Source organism: Trichechus manatus, unplaced genomic scaffold, assembly GCF_000243295.1.
Source record: "Trichechus manatus latirostris isolate Lorelei unplaced genomic scaffold, TriManLat1.0 scaffold00192, whole genome shotgun sequence".
NCBI classification, from domain to species: domain Eukaryota; kingdom Metazoa; phylum Chordata; class Mammalia; order Sirenia; family Trichechidae; genus Trichechus; species Trichechus manatus.
The window spans coordinates 1,908,369-1,925,679 of NW_004444128.1; the positions used below are offsets into that span (position 1 = coordinate 1,908,369).

At 41.4% G+C, this 17,311-nt stretch overlaps 1 protein-coding gene across 4 annotated transcripts in view; it reads left to right on the forward strand.

The window, feature by feature from the left end:
* The window catches only part of TEK (TEK receptor tyrosine kinase), a 108,182-nt gene that overhangs the window by 57,533 nt on the left and 33,338 nt on the right, over positions 1 to 17,311 (forward strand). For all 4 annotated transcript variants that reach the window (XM_023741850.1, XM_023741851.1, XM_023741852.1 and 1 more), the window contains exons 3-9: positions 6,425 to 6,535; positions 7,578 to 7,730; positions 11,665 to 11,796; positions 12,271 to 12,411; positions 14,045 to 14,173; positions 14,743 to 14,894; positions 16,511 to 16,655. In XM_023741850.1, the coding sequence (XP_023597618.1) occupies positions 6,425 to 6,535; positions 7,578 to 7,730; positions 11,665 to 11,796; positions 12,271 to 12,411; positions 14,045 to 14,173; positions 14,743 to 14,894; positions 16,511 to 16,655 (963 nt within the window). The remainder of the gene's footprint in view (positions 1 to 6,424; positions 6,536 to 7,577; positions 7,731 to 11,664; positions 11,797 to 12,270; positions 12,412 to 14,044; positions 14,174 to 14,742; positions 14,895 to 16,510; positions 16,656 to 17,311) is intronic.

Sequence of the window (17,311 nt, forward strand, 5' to 3'; positions counted from 1 at the left end):
ACGAATAGATATATGCACACCCATGTTCATTGCAGCACTGTTCACAATAGCAAAAAGATGGAAACAACCTAGGTGCCCATCAACAGATGAACGGATAAACAAATTATGGTATATTCACACAATGGAATACTCTGCAATGATAAATAATGATGAAGAATCTGCGAAACATCTCATAACACGGACAAATCTGGAAGTATTATGCTGAGTGAAATCAGTCAGACGCAAAAGGACAAATATCGTATGAAACCACTATTATAAGAACTCAAGAAAAGGTTTAAACACTGAAGAGAACATTCTTTGATGGTTACGAGGTTGAGGAGGGAGGGAGAGGGGTATTCACTAACTAGACAGTAGATCAGAATTATCTTAAGTGAAGGGAAGGACAACACACAATACAGGGGAAGTCAGCACAACTGGACTAAACCAAAAGCTAAGAAGTTTCCTGAATGCAACCAAACACTTTGACGGACAGAGTAGCAGGGGCAGGGATCTGGGGACCTTGTTTTCAGGGGACATCTAGTCAATTGGCAAAACAAACTTTATTAAGAAAATGTTCTGCATCCCACTTTGGTGAGTGGTGTCTGGGGTCTTAAAAGCTATGGAGCTGCCATCTACAATGCATCAATTGGTCCCAACCCACCTGGAGCAAAGGAGAATGAAGAACACCAAAGACACAAGGAAAATATTAGCCCAAGAGACAGAAAAGCCCACATAAACCAGAGACTCCATCAGCCTGAGACGGGGAGAACTAGATGGTGCCCAGTTACCACCAATGATGGCCCTGACAGGGAACACAACAGAGTCCCTGATGGAGCAGGAGAAAAGTGGGGTGCAGAACTCAAACTCTAGTAAGAAGAGCAGACTTAATGGTCTGACTGAGACTAGAGGGACCTCGGAAGACATGGCTCCCAGACTCTCTGTTAGCCCAGAACTGAAAACATTCCTGAAGCTAACTCTTTAGACAAAGATTAGACTGGACTGTGGGACATAAAATGATGTGTGCTTCTTAGCTCAAGTAGATACATGAGACTAAATGGGCAGCTCCTGTTCAGAGGTGAGATGAGAAGGCAAAAAGGGACAGGAGCTGGTTGAATGGACACGGGAAATCTGGGGTGGGAAGGAGGAGTGTGCTGTCACATTATAGGGGAGCAACTAGGGTCACATAGCAGTGTGTGTATAAATTTTTGTATGAGAAACTAACCTGAACTATAAACTTTCACTTAAAGCACAGTAAAAAAAGAGAAAAAAAACCCCACTGCCATTGAATCGATTCTGACTCATAGCGACCCTATAGGACAGAGTAGAACTGCCCCATAGGGTTTCCAAGGATCTAGTATTTATGGAAGCAGAATGACACATCTTTCTCCCTTGGAGCAGCTGGTAGTTTCTAACTGCTGGCCTTTCAGTTAGCAGCAGAGTGCTTAGCCACTGAGCCACCGAAAGTGACTATTGTTTTTATGATCCAGTCAAGTCAAGGGACATCAATATATGTCTACTGCAGATAAAGTGGGAGCCAGGTTCCTGTGTCATTGGGAAGCCCAAGGTGCAACACTAAGTTTGGACCCCTTAATTAGTACTCAGCAGAGAAAAATCAGCCTGGAGACAATGCAAGAGGTGACAGGCTGGACGAAGACTGCCAGCAGCAGTGGCACTCTGGCGTGTCCATGTTCCTACCTGTGAAAACAGGTGGTTTACAAGGCACAAAGTGTGAAATAAGAAGGAGCCACGAAGTGGAGGGAAACAGCTACATTTGCGTTGAGCCTATTGGGGAATCTCGGTGTCTTTTCAGACTACAATGCTGAGAATAAGAAGTCACAAGGTCAGCTAAACACCCTTCATACAAAGGGGCAGAAAATGTAAACAAAGCACATAGAAAGTAACAATAAAGTGAACTGGTCAGAAAAAATTCTCAACCGGTCAAGAGAACTTCTCAGAGCCGGGAGCGTGTTAGAGCAAATGACCTAGGATTGCCAAATGAAGCAACTTGCCAGTGTGAGAAGATATCCCATGAATTACTCCTGCCTGGATCCCTGCTTGCCTTCCCTACCTGGCTGGTCCCATCTTAATACTTTCAAGAAAGCTCCCAATCATGTTCATATTAGAAATGTCATCACACCAGTGCTGCCATTTATTTATGTTTGGAAAGGACACTGACCTTTTCTAAGCACTTAGGGACTTGACTAAGGAGCTCTCATGGTGCGGTGGCTAAGCGCTTGGCTGCTAACCAAAAGGTCAGTGGTTTAAAACCACCAGCCTCTCCGTGGGAGAAAGATGTGGCAGTCTGCTCCCATAAATATTACAGCCTTGGAAACCCTATGGAGTAGTTCTACTCTGTCCTGTTGGGTTGCTGTGGTTCGGAATTGACCCAAAGGCAGGCAACAGGTTTGGTTTTGCTTTTTTCTTTTTGAAAGGCTTGACTAAGGAGCTCTAGTGGTGGAACAGTTAAGAGCTTGGCTGTTAACTGAAAAGGTTGACAGTTTGAACCCACCCAGCAGCTCCTCGGGAGAAAGACCTATCTCTCCCATAAAGATTACAGCTCAGAAAACCCTATGGGGCAGTTCTACTCTGTTACATGGGGTCATTATTAGTCAAAATCAACTCATTATCAGTAAAAATCCACTAATCACAACAACAATAAGGGCTTGACTTACATCATTTAATATTCTTAACATTTTAAAGGTAGATATTACCTCCTAGTCACAGATGAGGAAACAGAGACTTGCGGAGGTGAAGTAACTCTCTCCAAGATGTGCAGTAAGTAGCAGAGGATGGATTCAAGTCCATCGATTCCAACACTGACAGTGCTCTTCGTTCTACACCATTCTCCCTCTGGGTTTGCCCTGTGTCATCATCTGCACCTGCACCAAAGGCAATCACATACCTGGTGACACTGGGGAGTCCTGACAGGGCACAATGACTGGGTCAGAGACACAGCCCACCGCTGAGGACAAGTTCAGCTCCTTCTGACTGTGGTTCAGAGGCATCTTCTGCCCTCACAGAGCAGCTCTCTATGCCAAAGATCCACACAGCACTTGACCAGCCTCTCTCAAGCCACTGATCCCAAAACCTCAAGTCAGATGAGAACAAAGGCACAGAGACCTCCTGATTCACTCCAAGTTCCTCAGTAGGAGTCCCTCAGGTCCTCAAGGCTTGGACTTGGACTGAAACACTACAGGGGTTCAGACCTTAGGGTGCAAATGTTTTCTTCTTTAGATGCATTCTGGTCAGTTAATTTGTATATAGATTCTTTGTCATTCATGGAGAGGTGCTTTGTAGCTTAACATGCAGACACTATGCTTGAAAATAACATGTATTCAGATAACTGGGCACAGGGTTCTATGAATAGCCAATAGATCTTCAATTGTGTCATTCAAATCCCTTTTATTTTTTCCCTAATAAATTTCAGTCTATTTGATTAGTAATCATGTTCTAAAAGTTTCTACTATGTTGTGGATTTCTTTTTCTCCCTATAACTCTGTCAGTTTTTACTTCATTGATTGCTCTGTTTTTTGGTGCCAGTACAAGTTCAGGATTATTATATCTTCCTGGTGGATGGCTCCTTTTTATTGTCATTTAAAGACCGTCTTCCAGAAGAACTAGATGGTACCCAGCTACCACCACTGGCTGTTCTGATCAGGGCTACTATAGATGGACACTGATAGAATGGGAGAAAAACGTGGAACAGAACTCAAATTCTTAAAAAGTCCTGTGAATGGCCATCTGAGATACTCCACTAGTCTCATTCCTTTGGGAGCAAGGGAGAATGAAGAGAACAGGATACAAGGAAAAGATTAGTCCAAAGGACAAATGGTCCACAGCTACCAAGGCCTCCACTAGACTGAGTCCAGTACAGTTAGATGGTGCCTGGCTACCACCACTGACTGCTCTGACCAGGATCACAACCAAGGGTTCTGGACAGAGCTGGAGAAGGATGTAGAACATAATTCTAACTCACAAAAAAAAGACCAGATTTACTGGCCTAAAGGAGACTGGAGAAACCCCAAGAGTATGGTCCCCAGACACCCTTTTAGCTCAGTGGTGAAGTTATCTCTGAGGTTCACCGTTCAGCCTGGGAGTGGACAGCCCCGTAAAACCAAATGAGACTACAAGGTACAGTAGTCCAGTGACAAGGGCCAGATAGGGAACCCAAGGTTGAGTAAGGATATTGTTGATGTGTTGTGAGATTGTTAACCATTGTCATAGGGCAACATTTGTAGTAACTGTTAAATGAGAAACTATTTTGTTCTGTAAGCCTTCATCTTAAGTGAGAATAGCAGCACAATTGGAAGAGCGTAATCAATGTCACTGAACTGTGCATGTAGAAATTTTGAAATGGTGTATCTTTGGCTATGTGTATTTTCACCAAAAAAAAGGTTGACAAGTTAGAGGGTTGACATGTTGTGGGGTTGTTAACCAATGTCATAAAACAATATGTGTACTACTGTTTCATGAGAAACTATTTGTTCTGTAAGCCTTCACCTGAAGTACAATAAAAAAATTAAAAAAAAACCGAGGGGCAAAAAAAAAAGTCCAGACTTATTGGACCAGTTGAGACTAGATGACTCCCTGAGACAATCATCCTGAGATACTATTTAAACTTTGATCCAAAAATATCCCCTGAATTCACCTTTTAGCGAAATGACAGACTGGCAGACAAAATACACAATATTACCCATAAGTACAGTGTTCAAGTAAAAAAACCGTCCATATGAAACCAAAAGATCAACAATCACTCTAAAGCAAAGATGAGAAGATAGGGGGACAGGGAAACTAGAGTACTAGAAAAGGAACAACCAGAACACAATTAAAAAGAATTTTGACACACTGTGAAAAATGCAACTAATGTCACTAAACAATTTGTGTAGAAATTGTCAAATGGGAACCTAATTTGCTGTGCAAATTTTCACCAAAGTACAATAAAATATTGTTAAAAAAAGACCATCTTGATCCCTAATAGTTTATCTTTAAAATCAATTTGTTTTCTGATAGAAATACTGAAACACCAGATTCTTTTAGTTAGTATACATTTTTCTATTCCTTTATTCTCAACCTTATTTGTCATTATGTTTAAGGTGTAGCTCATGAAAAAGATAAGGAAGTTATATTCTGTTTTTCAAAATTCATTCTGCGATTCTCTGACCTCTGACAGATATATTTCGCATGATTCACCACTTTACGTTGTCTTTTCTGTAGGCCATACTTTTTCTTTGACCTTTTTGCTGTTTCTACCTTCTGTTGGATCGCCTTCTTTTTCTTTATTCCTTCTCTTATTTCCTCCTACCCTTCATATTTAGGAAAGTTATATATTCTGCATCTTTTTTTTTAGTGGTGTTCCTTACATCTTTAACATTGACTCGATACAGGTTAAAATTAATCTTCCCTCATTGTTGTAGTTGTGGCTCTTTGCAGATTAGAGGGCACATTAAAGGAATTCAGAAACTGTAGTGGCTGGGACAACATTAGAAGATTTTATTCACACATAGTATCCAACAAACCAAAGGACTCAGGCGATGGAATGTTCCAAAGCTGACACAGAGACAGAAGTTTCCAAATAGGTATTATAAACCAAGCATACAATAATTTTCCCAGTTTCCTCCAAGTATTGTCCAGTCCCATAACTATATCAGTTCATATATATAATAAAAAGATAGAAGGCAAGATATTAGATTTGATCCTTGCCTTATTCTTCAATATCCTAATATTTACATTATTAGTAATAAGTCTAGCATTATGCTGACCCCACTGAAATATGCTTCAGTCATTCTAAAGCCATTAGAATTAACTGAGACTACAGTAACAGTAACAACAAAACAAAAAGACCAAGGGAAAATCCATTTGGCAAATATCTGGCCATTTATGTTCTTTTCCACTTTGGTAGGGATTGGAGAAAGATGGCAGATTCATAGTTAATATAGTTTATAGTTAATGTCAGGCCTTATTTTGATAATAGATGTTAATAGACTCAAAATCTCCATTTCCCCAACCAGTTGTATGGAAAAATTGTGTGTGTATGTTGTGTGTGTATATTTGCACTTTTACAAAGGAAATGACCATAGCTTTCATCAGATTATTAAAAGGGTATATAACCCTCAAAGGAAACCCTGGTGGTATAGTGGTTAAGTGCTACAACTGCTAACCAAAAGGTCGGCAATTCCAATCCAGCAGGCACTCCTTGGAAACTCTATGGGGCAGTTCTACTCTGTCCTGTAGAGTCGCTATGAGTTGAAATCGACTCGATGGCAATGGGTTTGGTTTGGTTTTTTAACCCTCAGAAAGATTAAAACACTTTAGCCACCACTTGTTTCATATCATAAAAACCAGCTAACTCTTGGCAAGTGCCATCTTCTAAAGCTCAAATTCCAGTTGCTCCTGGAGAAACTGTGTGACCTCCTTTTGGTAATTTTTTCTCTTTTTCTTTTAAAAGCTTCCTTCCTACCAGCTAGTTTAACTATGACTGTGGACAGGGGAGATAACGTGAACATATCTTTCAAAAAGGTGTTGATTAAAGAAGAAGATGCAGTGATTTACAAAAATGGTGAGTATGTGTTTTATTTCCTTCCAACACCATGGTGTGAGACATCAGATAAACCAGAACCAAACTTGCTGCCATTGAATCAATTCCAGCTCATAGTGGCCCCATAGGACAGAGTAGAACTAACCAATACCGTTTCCAAGGAGCAGCTGGTGGATTCGAACTGCCAACCTTTTGGTTAGCAGATGAGCTCTCTTAGCCACTTTGCCACCAGGGCTCCAAGACATCAGATAGCACATAACATATAGGGTCATTATCCTATTGTGGTCTTGGGAGCACATGTTTGAAGTACGGCTGCCATGATGCAAGTTTATCAGATTCTATGATAGAAGCTGCCTTCTTAGGCAATGTATTTGGTTACTTAATCAAAGTAATTAAATTGAGGATACATATATACATGTTGTACGTACATACAATAAAAACTCCATCATGATGTGATAAATGGGGTTCCAACTTCAACCGTGTAAGATGTGTGTTGTTTTACTGTGAGGTTAAGGAAATTATCAAATTGAACCCAGGAAGCCAACTGGCAGCAGTTCTGGGAGTACCCCTGTGCAATCCAAACCTGTCTAGGTCCCATCTATGGTTTGACACCACCTAGTGGCAGTTGCCTCATTCAGCTGAAATATTGATGGGGATCATTCTGGGTCCTGTAGGTGGATAGGATTTCCAGGCTGGAGTAGCGATTCTAGGAATCTCCTGATTAGTTGATTAGTTGGCAGGGTTACCTGACATTTCCCACTTAGGTATGCTCACTTCTCTATGTTCACCTCTCTCTGCAGAAGATAAGAACTTTAGCCTATCCCCTTCTTCATGCATTTGGTGGTAGGGCTCAAAAACTCATCTGTCTGCTCTATCACCATGCCTTTTACGACTGTTGGGAGAACTTTGAACAATTCAGACTTCTCATTCTTCTCCCACTTGCAATATGCTAGAGCACATTTTCTTGGTCAGGTCAGGGAAAACTGATCAAACAGAGAGGCCAGACAAGGAAACTGGAATGTTTGCATATGACCCATTGTTCTCCACTCCTCTCTCTTACCAGGTTCCTTCATACATTCAGTGCCCCGGCACGAAGTCCCCGATATTTTAGAAGTTCACCTGCCACATGCTCAGCCCCAGGATGCTGGAGTGTACTCGGCCAGGTACATAGGAGGAAACCTCTTCACCTCGGCCTTCACCAGGCTGATAGTCCGAAGTAAGTGATTGAGAGGCCACCACAATTGGTGGAGTAGTTTTTCAGATTTTTTAGTTGCAAGTAACAAAAACTGACTCTGGCTAGCTTAAGCAAAAACTAGGTATTAGTTGGAAGAATACCGAGGATTTGTAGGAAAAGGAAAGAAAAGCTAACAAGCAAGTTGCAGAAAAGATAGGCTCCGGGGAAGATCTGAGGCTCAGCAGTGGAAGGTGGTGGACTTTCTCTCTAGTCTAGTACCATTAGCACATCTCAACTTCTACAACGTTTCTTTTACTTCCAGTTTTGAATTTCCAAGATAAAGAATCTGATTGGTCTAATATTGGCCAGATCTGGACCCCTAGACCAATCAGCCGTAGACAAGGCCAGAGCCGTATAGTACAATTAGGGGCACTAGAGGCTCACACCTGTATGGCAGGATCATCTCCACAAAAAGGATAATCACAGTGAACTGGGCAGTCTCCCAGAAAGGTGTCTGCTACCGGAGGATGAGTTGGGGCTCTTGGGTTGTTCTGATATCTAGTTAAACATCAAGTTCTTTGTAAATGCCACACTTTCCAGATCATCTAATGTGCTTTTTGTATTTTTAGTTTTGAAAAATGCAAGAGTTAGAACAAATGATGAAGCTTTCTTTTTTCATTGTAACTACCAAAGTGGAGAACAACCATCACCAGTAGTTTTTGCTGGGAGTTGATCTATAGAAAACAAAAGGATTTGCCCTGAATTTGTCCCAGCGATGCCAGATGTTCATCCTATTAAATATTCAGGCCTTCAGGTCTAAGTCCCTGGACTTTTCTGTCATTTCTCTGATGATTGGTATCTCTAATTCATGAAAAAGATTTTTTTTTTTTTTGCTTTGTATTATGTTAATTAATTGATTAATTCAATAACGTGTTGGTCACAACTCTGTGCCAGGCACTGTGCTCGTGTTGAGAATAAAAAGTTAATAAGACGAATCCCTGCCTCTTGAGTAATTCTCAATCGAGCAGGTAGATACTTAAGTGGATAAATAGACATTGCAATATGGCACTAGAAGTATAAAAAGTGTAGTTCATATAGTTTAGGTCCCACACTCAGTCACCTTTGTGGGTATGAAATATAGCAAGGTATTTTTAGGCAGGATTATTTGTGCAGAACCAAGAGGAATCTACCCATATAATCCAGGATCTGTTTCCTCTTGGATGACTACTATGCTTGTCTTCTCTTCTATTAAATGTCAGGTTACACTTTTCGTAAGACCAACCTTTTAAAAAATGTGTGTATGATTTATGACGATAGCAAAACTGCAATATCCAGCCTCCAACAGGTTGCTTCACATTTACCTCACCCCTATGTGATGTTTCTGCAGCTTTGGAGAGGCAGGTGAAGTCAGCTTTGATTCCACCCACAGGAGAGTCCCAGTGGAAAAAAAGCAATAATTTTCAGTGAAAGTTTTGTTGCACTTATTTTATTTATATATCTTCTCTCCAGTCTGATATAACCCCGTATACCAGAGATTTGTTATAGATGCCATCAAACCAGTCCTCAACTTACGGCAACCCCATGCTGGCACCAATGGTTAAGAGCTTGGCTGCTAACTGAAAGGTTGGCGGTTGAAATCCTCCCGGAGGTCACTTGAAAGAAAGGTCTGGTGATCTACTTCTGAAAAATCAGTTATTGAAAACTCTATGGAGCATAATTCTACTCTGACACATGGGGTCACCATGAGTTGGAAGCAAGTGATGGCCAGCTGGTTACCAGGGATATTCAGAGTCCAGGGGAAGTGAGACACATTTTCCAGGAACATCAGGTGCTGATATATAGTAAAAGGCTCAAAGTATTGTTGTTTTTTTTAAATGTCAAAACAAACATGACTTAGTATGGACTTAAATTTAAAATTCCCCTGAAATACTAAGGTAAAGCAAAAAACTTCAAACATCTTTTTATCTTCAAGCTGTCTCCTTTCAGATTGCTAGGAATACATGTCCATTTCCCTCTGCTGTTAGGGGTATTTCCACAAAACTGTTGAGAAGTACTATACTATCTAATGTCTGATGTCCATGAAACTTTGAGTTGGGCCACAATCATCTTGTTTAAGAGTATTTGTATGTCTCAGTACAAGATCGTCGAAGTTCTGTAAGAAATGTGGTGCAGCTAAAGCTATTTATCTATTTCTCTTAACTACAGAGTAGCTCTCCAGGATGAACTGAAGCCTAGGCGTAGTTGCTGTTTAAAGATTTGTATTAAAAAATCACATTGGTTATATTTATAGGATTTCTTCTCCCCATAAATTCTCTCCCTGAAAAAAATTTTCCACAAGCATTAAGTTTATGTGATTTCTCTCTTTAGTCCATGAATATATGGTTTCTTCAACTACTGGATTACAAGATTTTGAAGGAAGTAACAGAAGACTAACTGTGTACTCGTTGCTTACTAACGAATTCTTTTCCTGACTTCTCCATCCCCAAGATACCTTCCCTATTACTCCCTTGAGTAGTGAAGCTGGGACAGGTCTACGGGAAGGTACAGGGATAAAGACAGTTTAATGTAACAGAGAGCTCATTTTCATCTCCATTGTCTGTCACCATTACTTTTCAACATGTGCAAATAACCTGTGGCCTGGCTCACAAGAAATTACTAATAAATGGTGCAAGAACATTTTTTCCTTTATATATTAAGGTATTATAAATATTATCTTTTAGACATTTTGTAGCTTTGTCTATTGAGTGGAGGGCTGTAAGAGAGGGTTTGTGTTGACAGTTTCCCGATTATTTTAGAGAAAATACTGGTAACCATGAGCCTTTGCCAAAGAAATTAAAAGGTTACATCAGCTGTGGGCACAGGTCCAAACCTACCACTGTGAAACTAATATTCAGGGACAAAGATACCAATTCCTTTCAGATGAGAAGTGAAACTAAATTCCTGATGACAAAGGGTCACCCAAACCCCCTAGGTTTTCCTTATATTAGAAGTATCCTTGGACCTATTCAACAATTGAGATCTCAGCCTTTCCAAGAGGACATACTGATCCCTGTATAAAGGGAACCACCAAGGGCTGGAGAGAGGTAACCAGGAAATGAGTCTGTAAGCATTTTACCATCCTCGCACTTTAAGTTTGGTGTATCTTGTTTCACTTCTTACATATTTTCCACCTGGAAAATAACCCATTGCCATCAAGTCGATTCCGACTCGTAGAGACCCTATAGGACAGAGTAGAACTGCCCCACAGAATTTCAAAGGAGTCGCTAGGGGATTTGAACTGCCGACCTTTTGGTTAGTAGCTTAGTTCTTAACCGCTTCGCCACCTGAAAAATAGATGGATGCTATCAGCTCCTGCTTCCTCTTTTGCCTTCTCCCCCCCTCCACGTACTCTAGGCCAGAGGTTCTCAAACTTTTAATACGCATCAGAATCACCTGAAAGGTGAGTTAAGCATAGATTGCTGGGCCACCCTCCAAGAGTTTCTCATTCAGTAGATTTAGGGTAGGGGCCTGGGTTGTGCATTTCAAATAGGTTCCCAGATGATGGGGATTCTACTGGGAGGGACCACACTTTGAGAACCACCACTCTAGCTCTACTCATACCTGCAGTTCCTTGAACGTGTCATGCTCTCTTCCCCTGCCGTACCTTTGCCTGGAGCACACTCTCCAGTCTTATCTTCTACTAAGGTAGGTTGTGCAGATCTAGTGCACATACCACTTCCTCTGGGAAGACTTCCTTTATACCGTCTTCCATCCCCAAGACAGGATTAGGTACCTTTTGTCTTTGTTTCTACATTATTTTGTGTTTGCAAGTCTGTTTTCCACATTAGACGATTAGCTTTCAGAGAGCAGAGACTATATTTTATTTATCTTTAGATACCAGTATCCAGTAAAATGACTGACACACAGTAGGTGTTCAGTAAAGATTTGTGGAGCAAATGTACTCTACTTATCCCAGCCTTGTTTTCCTTAACAAAAGGATGTGAAGCTCAGAAGTGGGGACCTGAATGCAACCGTCCTTGCACTGTTTGTGTGAACAATGGTGTCTGCCATGAAGACACTGGAGAGTGCATTTGCCCTCCGGGATTTATGGGGAGAACCTGTGAGAAGGGTAAGTCAAGAGTACTTGGTGAATAAGTTGTGGATTTAAAAGACCACCATTGCTGGATCTAGAATTCTAGCTATCTGAACACAGATGGCATTGGAAGCTAAATGGTAGCTAGGCCATATGGTACCTCTACGTGAATTAGAAAAAGGTGCCCTTTCCTCAAGACTCTTTATCGCCGACCACTGGAAAGTTGTTGTAATAAATACAAAAATCTGTGATGTCTACAATGTGAATGTCACCCCTAGATTTATGCAGTGCACAGCCTACACAAGTATAGGTGGTAGCCTTCCTGTCCTCTCTGTGAGGCAGTTTCATTATCTGTAAAATGGTCATAAGAGGTGTCACCCTGCTCATACCACAGCTGAGACTGACTATTTTCCATGTTCACTGGTCTAGGAGAGACCCTTTAAAAGAAGAATCATGCATTTCAAGAAGTTGCAGTTTTCATTCTGAATCAGCATTTTTTCTCCCCCAAAGCTTGCGAACTGCACACATTTGGCAGAACTTGTAAAGAACAATGTAGTGGACCAGAGGGATGCAAGTCCTACGTGTTCTGTCTCCCAGACCCTTATGGGTGTTCCTGTGCCACAGGCTGGAAGGGTCTGCAGTGCAATGAAGGTATGCTCAATCACACCTCTGAACAGAAGATGCTCTAGCAGGTGTACAAAGGAGATCCAGTTCCTGGAAATCACAGTTTAGGATATACCTGAACTGCTCAGTCACCTTCCTGTTGCTGGGCTACAGGGTTTTGAATTACAGATGTGTTCGTCCAAAGGTAATTATACTTTCACATTAAGACTCTGGACTTTATCACCTGAGGGTCTCATTAATACATAGATTCTGATTCAATAAATCTGGGGTCAGCCCTGAGAGTCTACATTTCTAAGAAGCTTCCAGTGGTGCAGATGCCGTTGATTTTCGGATTATACTTTGAGCAGGAAGGCCATAGAAGAATTGTTTTTTCAATAGACCATAAAAATCAGAACTTTTAGGTTACATCCAGACAGGATTGGAGGCTTGAAAATTGAGGAAGTTAAGAGCTTACCTGCCGTGGGCCTTACTCAAGCAATACCAACTTCTCTCCTTTCTAAAACATACTTTCCTGTTTGCTGAGGCTTAGTGGTCTTCCAGTATGTGTTTTACATGGACTTTCACACAGTAGCTTCACAGGAATCTGCAGCCAAATAGGCTTTTCAGTGTCTGTCTTGCAAAGTGAATTTTCTCCACATTGAACACTCATGGGAGTTACGATGGGGTCCCCAGCAACTTGTTAGCAATGCTCCAGGGCAGAGCAGTCCAGTAGAAATATAAAGAAATAAATATGGAATGTATTATGTAAATTATATGTAGAATGTATTAAAATTAAATCTGTGATTTAATTTTTTCTAGTAGCCACATTAAGAAAGGAAAAAGAAACAGGTGAAATTAATTTTTATATTTTATTTAACATGATATGTTGAAAATATTATCATTTCAACATGTCGATCAACAGAAAAAATTAATCGGATGTTTCACTTTTCTTTTTTCGTACTAAATCTTTGAATTCTAGCACGTCTCAATTTAGACTAGTCGTATTTTAAGTATATGCCATAGCCACACATGGCTAGTGGCTACTGTATTGCACAGTGCGGGTTTAGGGGCTTGGAGTAAGGGTGCAGAGGGGAGGGTCACACAAAAGTAAGCTTCAGATACCTGCAACACCTCGCTCAGGTCCCTGGTCAGTCCCCATGGAACATCGAGGGAGCCACAGCAGTGGAAGAATCCCACTTGGCCTCTGAATTATACACCTTAAGGTGGGAACCGACTGCAGGCAGCGGGATATCCAGTTCCTCTTTCAAAAAATAATATAAAAGTACCTTATTTATGCGACTTTTACAAAATCACGTGCCCATGTGAACATTTTGCCAGGGCCTAGGAAGGGGTGCATGTGTGTAAGAAGTGTGGAATATAAACTTCATCAGCTTCATAGTGAATGTGTCTCTGGGCCCAGGTTATAAGCCGGACTGCTCGGAGTCTGCACTGAGCATGCGTGGTTGAGGGGCCAGCCAGCACTTATTCAGTTTTCCTGGAAGCAGAACTCCCCAACCTGTTAAGTTCCTGGCAACTAAGATAAATTACACACTGCCTTCTATGAATCCCAAGGCTGATAAACGGAAGACAAAGGAAACAACAGCAACAAACTAGCCATCTACGGCCTTAGTCTTCTCCCTTCGCCTGTATTAATACTGGGTTTTGATGTCTTTGTTTGCAGAATGCCAGCCTGGTTATTATGGGCCAGACTGTAGGCTTAGGTGCAGGTGCACCAATGGGGAATGGTGTGATCGGTTCCAAGGATGCCTCTGCTCTCCAGGACGGCAAGGGCTCCAGTGTGAGAAAGAAGGTAAAGCAAGGTAACACTGTAGTCAGGGCTGTGCAAACACCAACACTTATGATCATCTTGTTCTGCTTATTCATCTCCCACTTGCGGCTTTCCAATCAATGAGATATACCTCTCATATATCAAAATTGAGGGTAATACGGTCAGTCAGCAACATCATGGGGTTGTTTGCTAAAAGGAAGAAGAAATAATGTTTTTTTTGGTACTAATTCTCTTAAAAAGCAAGAGGGGGACTGAAGAGTAAGATACGAGGAGATCTGGTCATGATGATCATTTTAGAATTGAGACTGAACCTCCCAGGTCCACTGGGGGACACAGTATTGTCGTGAAGAGTGTGGGCTCTGGATTCAAACAATCCTGAGTTTGAATCTGGGTTCTGAACCTCAGTTTCTTCATCTATAAAATGGGAACAACAAAAACCCACCTCACGAGTTTATTATGTGTCTATAAAATAATAAAATACTTACAAAGATTTTTGCCTAGTGCATGACTTGCTAAATGCTAGCTATTTTTATTATTACTGTTACTGCTGTGTTAAAGACTGATTTCACAGTGATATTTTCTTCATTCAGGTATGCCAATGATGACCCCAAGGATAGAGGATTTGCCAGATCACATAGAAGTAAACAGTGGTAAATTTAGTCCCATCTGCAAATCCTCTGGCTGGCCGCTACCTGCTAATGAAGAAATGACCCTGGTGAAGCCGGATGGGACAGTGCTCCGTGTAAGAGCCATGCTTAATTTGACCTCCTGACACTGCTGGATGTTTTCAGTGCAGTAATCATCCCACTAAAGTCTAGATTCTATGCAGGGCTTACATCCTCCTGGGTCAGGCTGTGGTTAACTTTCACAAAATGCCAGGCTGTTGTTAGCTTTGACAAAATGCCAGTTCCTGGGAGGCAGAGCAGCCTCACTGAATGGGAATATGTGTTCACCAATCGAGCTGAGTGTTCAGGATGGCACTCATCCTGCAGAATTGTGTGTTATGAGGAGTACATGGCTCTGCTGCACATATTACCACATCTCTAATTCCCCACATCAGCGGTAAATGAGATGGTCCAGTGGCCAGGCAGGGGTGTTGCAACTTAAAACCCAAGACTCAGCAGGAGATCACTGCTACCAGGAGAGACGAATGGTCTATTCCTATCTCTATTCCTATCTTGCTCTTTATTAGCATTTAGGGGAGTATAGAAGGGGCCAGTTCAGGATAATTGACTTGACTCTAGGTAGACAGCTCTTGAATCTGCTCCCCAAGTTTCCAATTCGGAAACCAGTATACACAGAATCCCTTAGTTCTGAATGCATCCTTCAGGTTCCCTCACATCTTCACTTTGTCCTCCTTGCTTGTGTCTACCATTCACAAGGCCGAAATCACGACAGTTCTCCTTTCCTGGAAAGGATTAAGCTCCCCTTCAACAAGCTTCCCTTTTCTCCCCCAACAATTTCAAATGCAATAGAGACAAGAACCACCCCAAATGTCTCTCTGTCATAAGTGATTCTCAAGACATTTAAGTGTGCTCTTATCTGAAGACTTTGAAATAGTATAGTTACCTTACTTTTCTCTCAAAGATAACTGAAAAACAACTTGACCCGAAGACAGAACCAAGTGACTGCTAGGGAACAGAATATGTAGAATGTACCATTACTACTATTCAGCTCAAACAACCCATAAATTTTGTTAGATGTTTCATAAGTTAATGGAAGTAACAGCTGCCACCACATAGTGAGAGCTGACCGTACTCTCCATAACATCTCCCTTAACTTTTAAACCAAAGAAACCCATTGCTGACGAGTTGATTCCGACCTTTCGGTTAGCAGCCGAGCACTTAACCACTGCACCACCAGGGATCCTTCCACTTACCATTACCTATCGTCCTTCTGCTGAGTGGAAACCGGCTTGCTTAAGTAACTAAGAAGTGATAAAAAGTGGCAGAGTTGGAATGTGAATTCAGTCAGGTCCATGTGTTTTCAGTGCCCTGGCTTTTCCCACTACACGGCGCTCAACAGCCCCTCAAACACTCATCTCTGTATTAGACTGAAAAGGAACAAATGTTACCAGGAGCAGTTTAGAAGGAAATAGACTTCTTGCTTGTGAGTGTTTACCTCACACTCTCAAACACACAAATACAACAGCAGGCTTTGAGAGGGCATTGATCCAACATAAACTTTCAGGGCTACTACAATAACTTTGGAGATAAGCCAGTATTTATACTAGCATTGCACTTGGCTTCTTAATCTTGCCTGGAAAACTTCTCACTAAACAATGAGAGGGAGTCAGTGTTATGGGCCTTGTGTTTATACCTCCCTAGTGCTTTTATTTTTTGTGTGTGACCTTTGCAGCCAAAAGACTTTAACCGTACGGATCATCTCTCAGTGGCCACGTTCACCATCCACCAGATCCTGCCCCCTGACTCAGGAGTTTGGGTCTGCAGTGTGAACACAGTGGCTGGGATGGTGGAAAAGCCTTTCAATATTTCTGTTAAAGGTAAGCTCCATTTTCCAGAGGAAGAGCTTGTATCCTTGATGTGCTATGTTTATGTGTCACTGAGAAAACAAGCTACTTCTAGAGGGAAATGCAGTCTGACCACTAAAACATCTTTTAGATATTCTCCAAGATACTAAACCTTTAAAATAATAATAATAATATGCATGAAAATGAAATTGATGGAGTAAGAGTGTGACCTTTGGAGTCACGCAGTCCTAGGTTCAATTTTGTCTATAACGCTTTGTAACCTTGTATGTGGCCTTGGGCAAGTAATTGAACCTCTCTGAGCCTTTCTTTCACAGGAAAAAGATGTAGCAGTCTGCTTCCATAAATATTACAGCCTTGGAAACTGTATGGGGCAGTTCTACTCTGTTCTATAGGGTCACTATGAGTAGGAATTGCTCAATAGCAATGGGTTTTTTGAGCCTTTCTTTATCTGTAAATGAAGCTTATATTGTCTACTTCTTAGAGTTATTGTATTAGTCCATGGGTGGTGCAAACAGTTAAAGTGCTTGATTGCTAACCAAAAGGTTAGCAGTTTGAGTCCACCCAGAGATGTCTTGGAAGAAAGGTCTGGTGATCTACTTCTGAAAAATCAGCCATTGAAAACCCTATGGAGCACAGTTCTACTCTGACACAGAGGGGTTGGCCTGAGT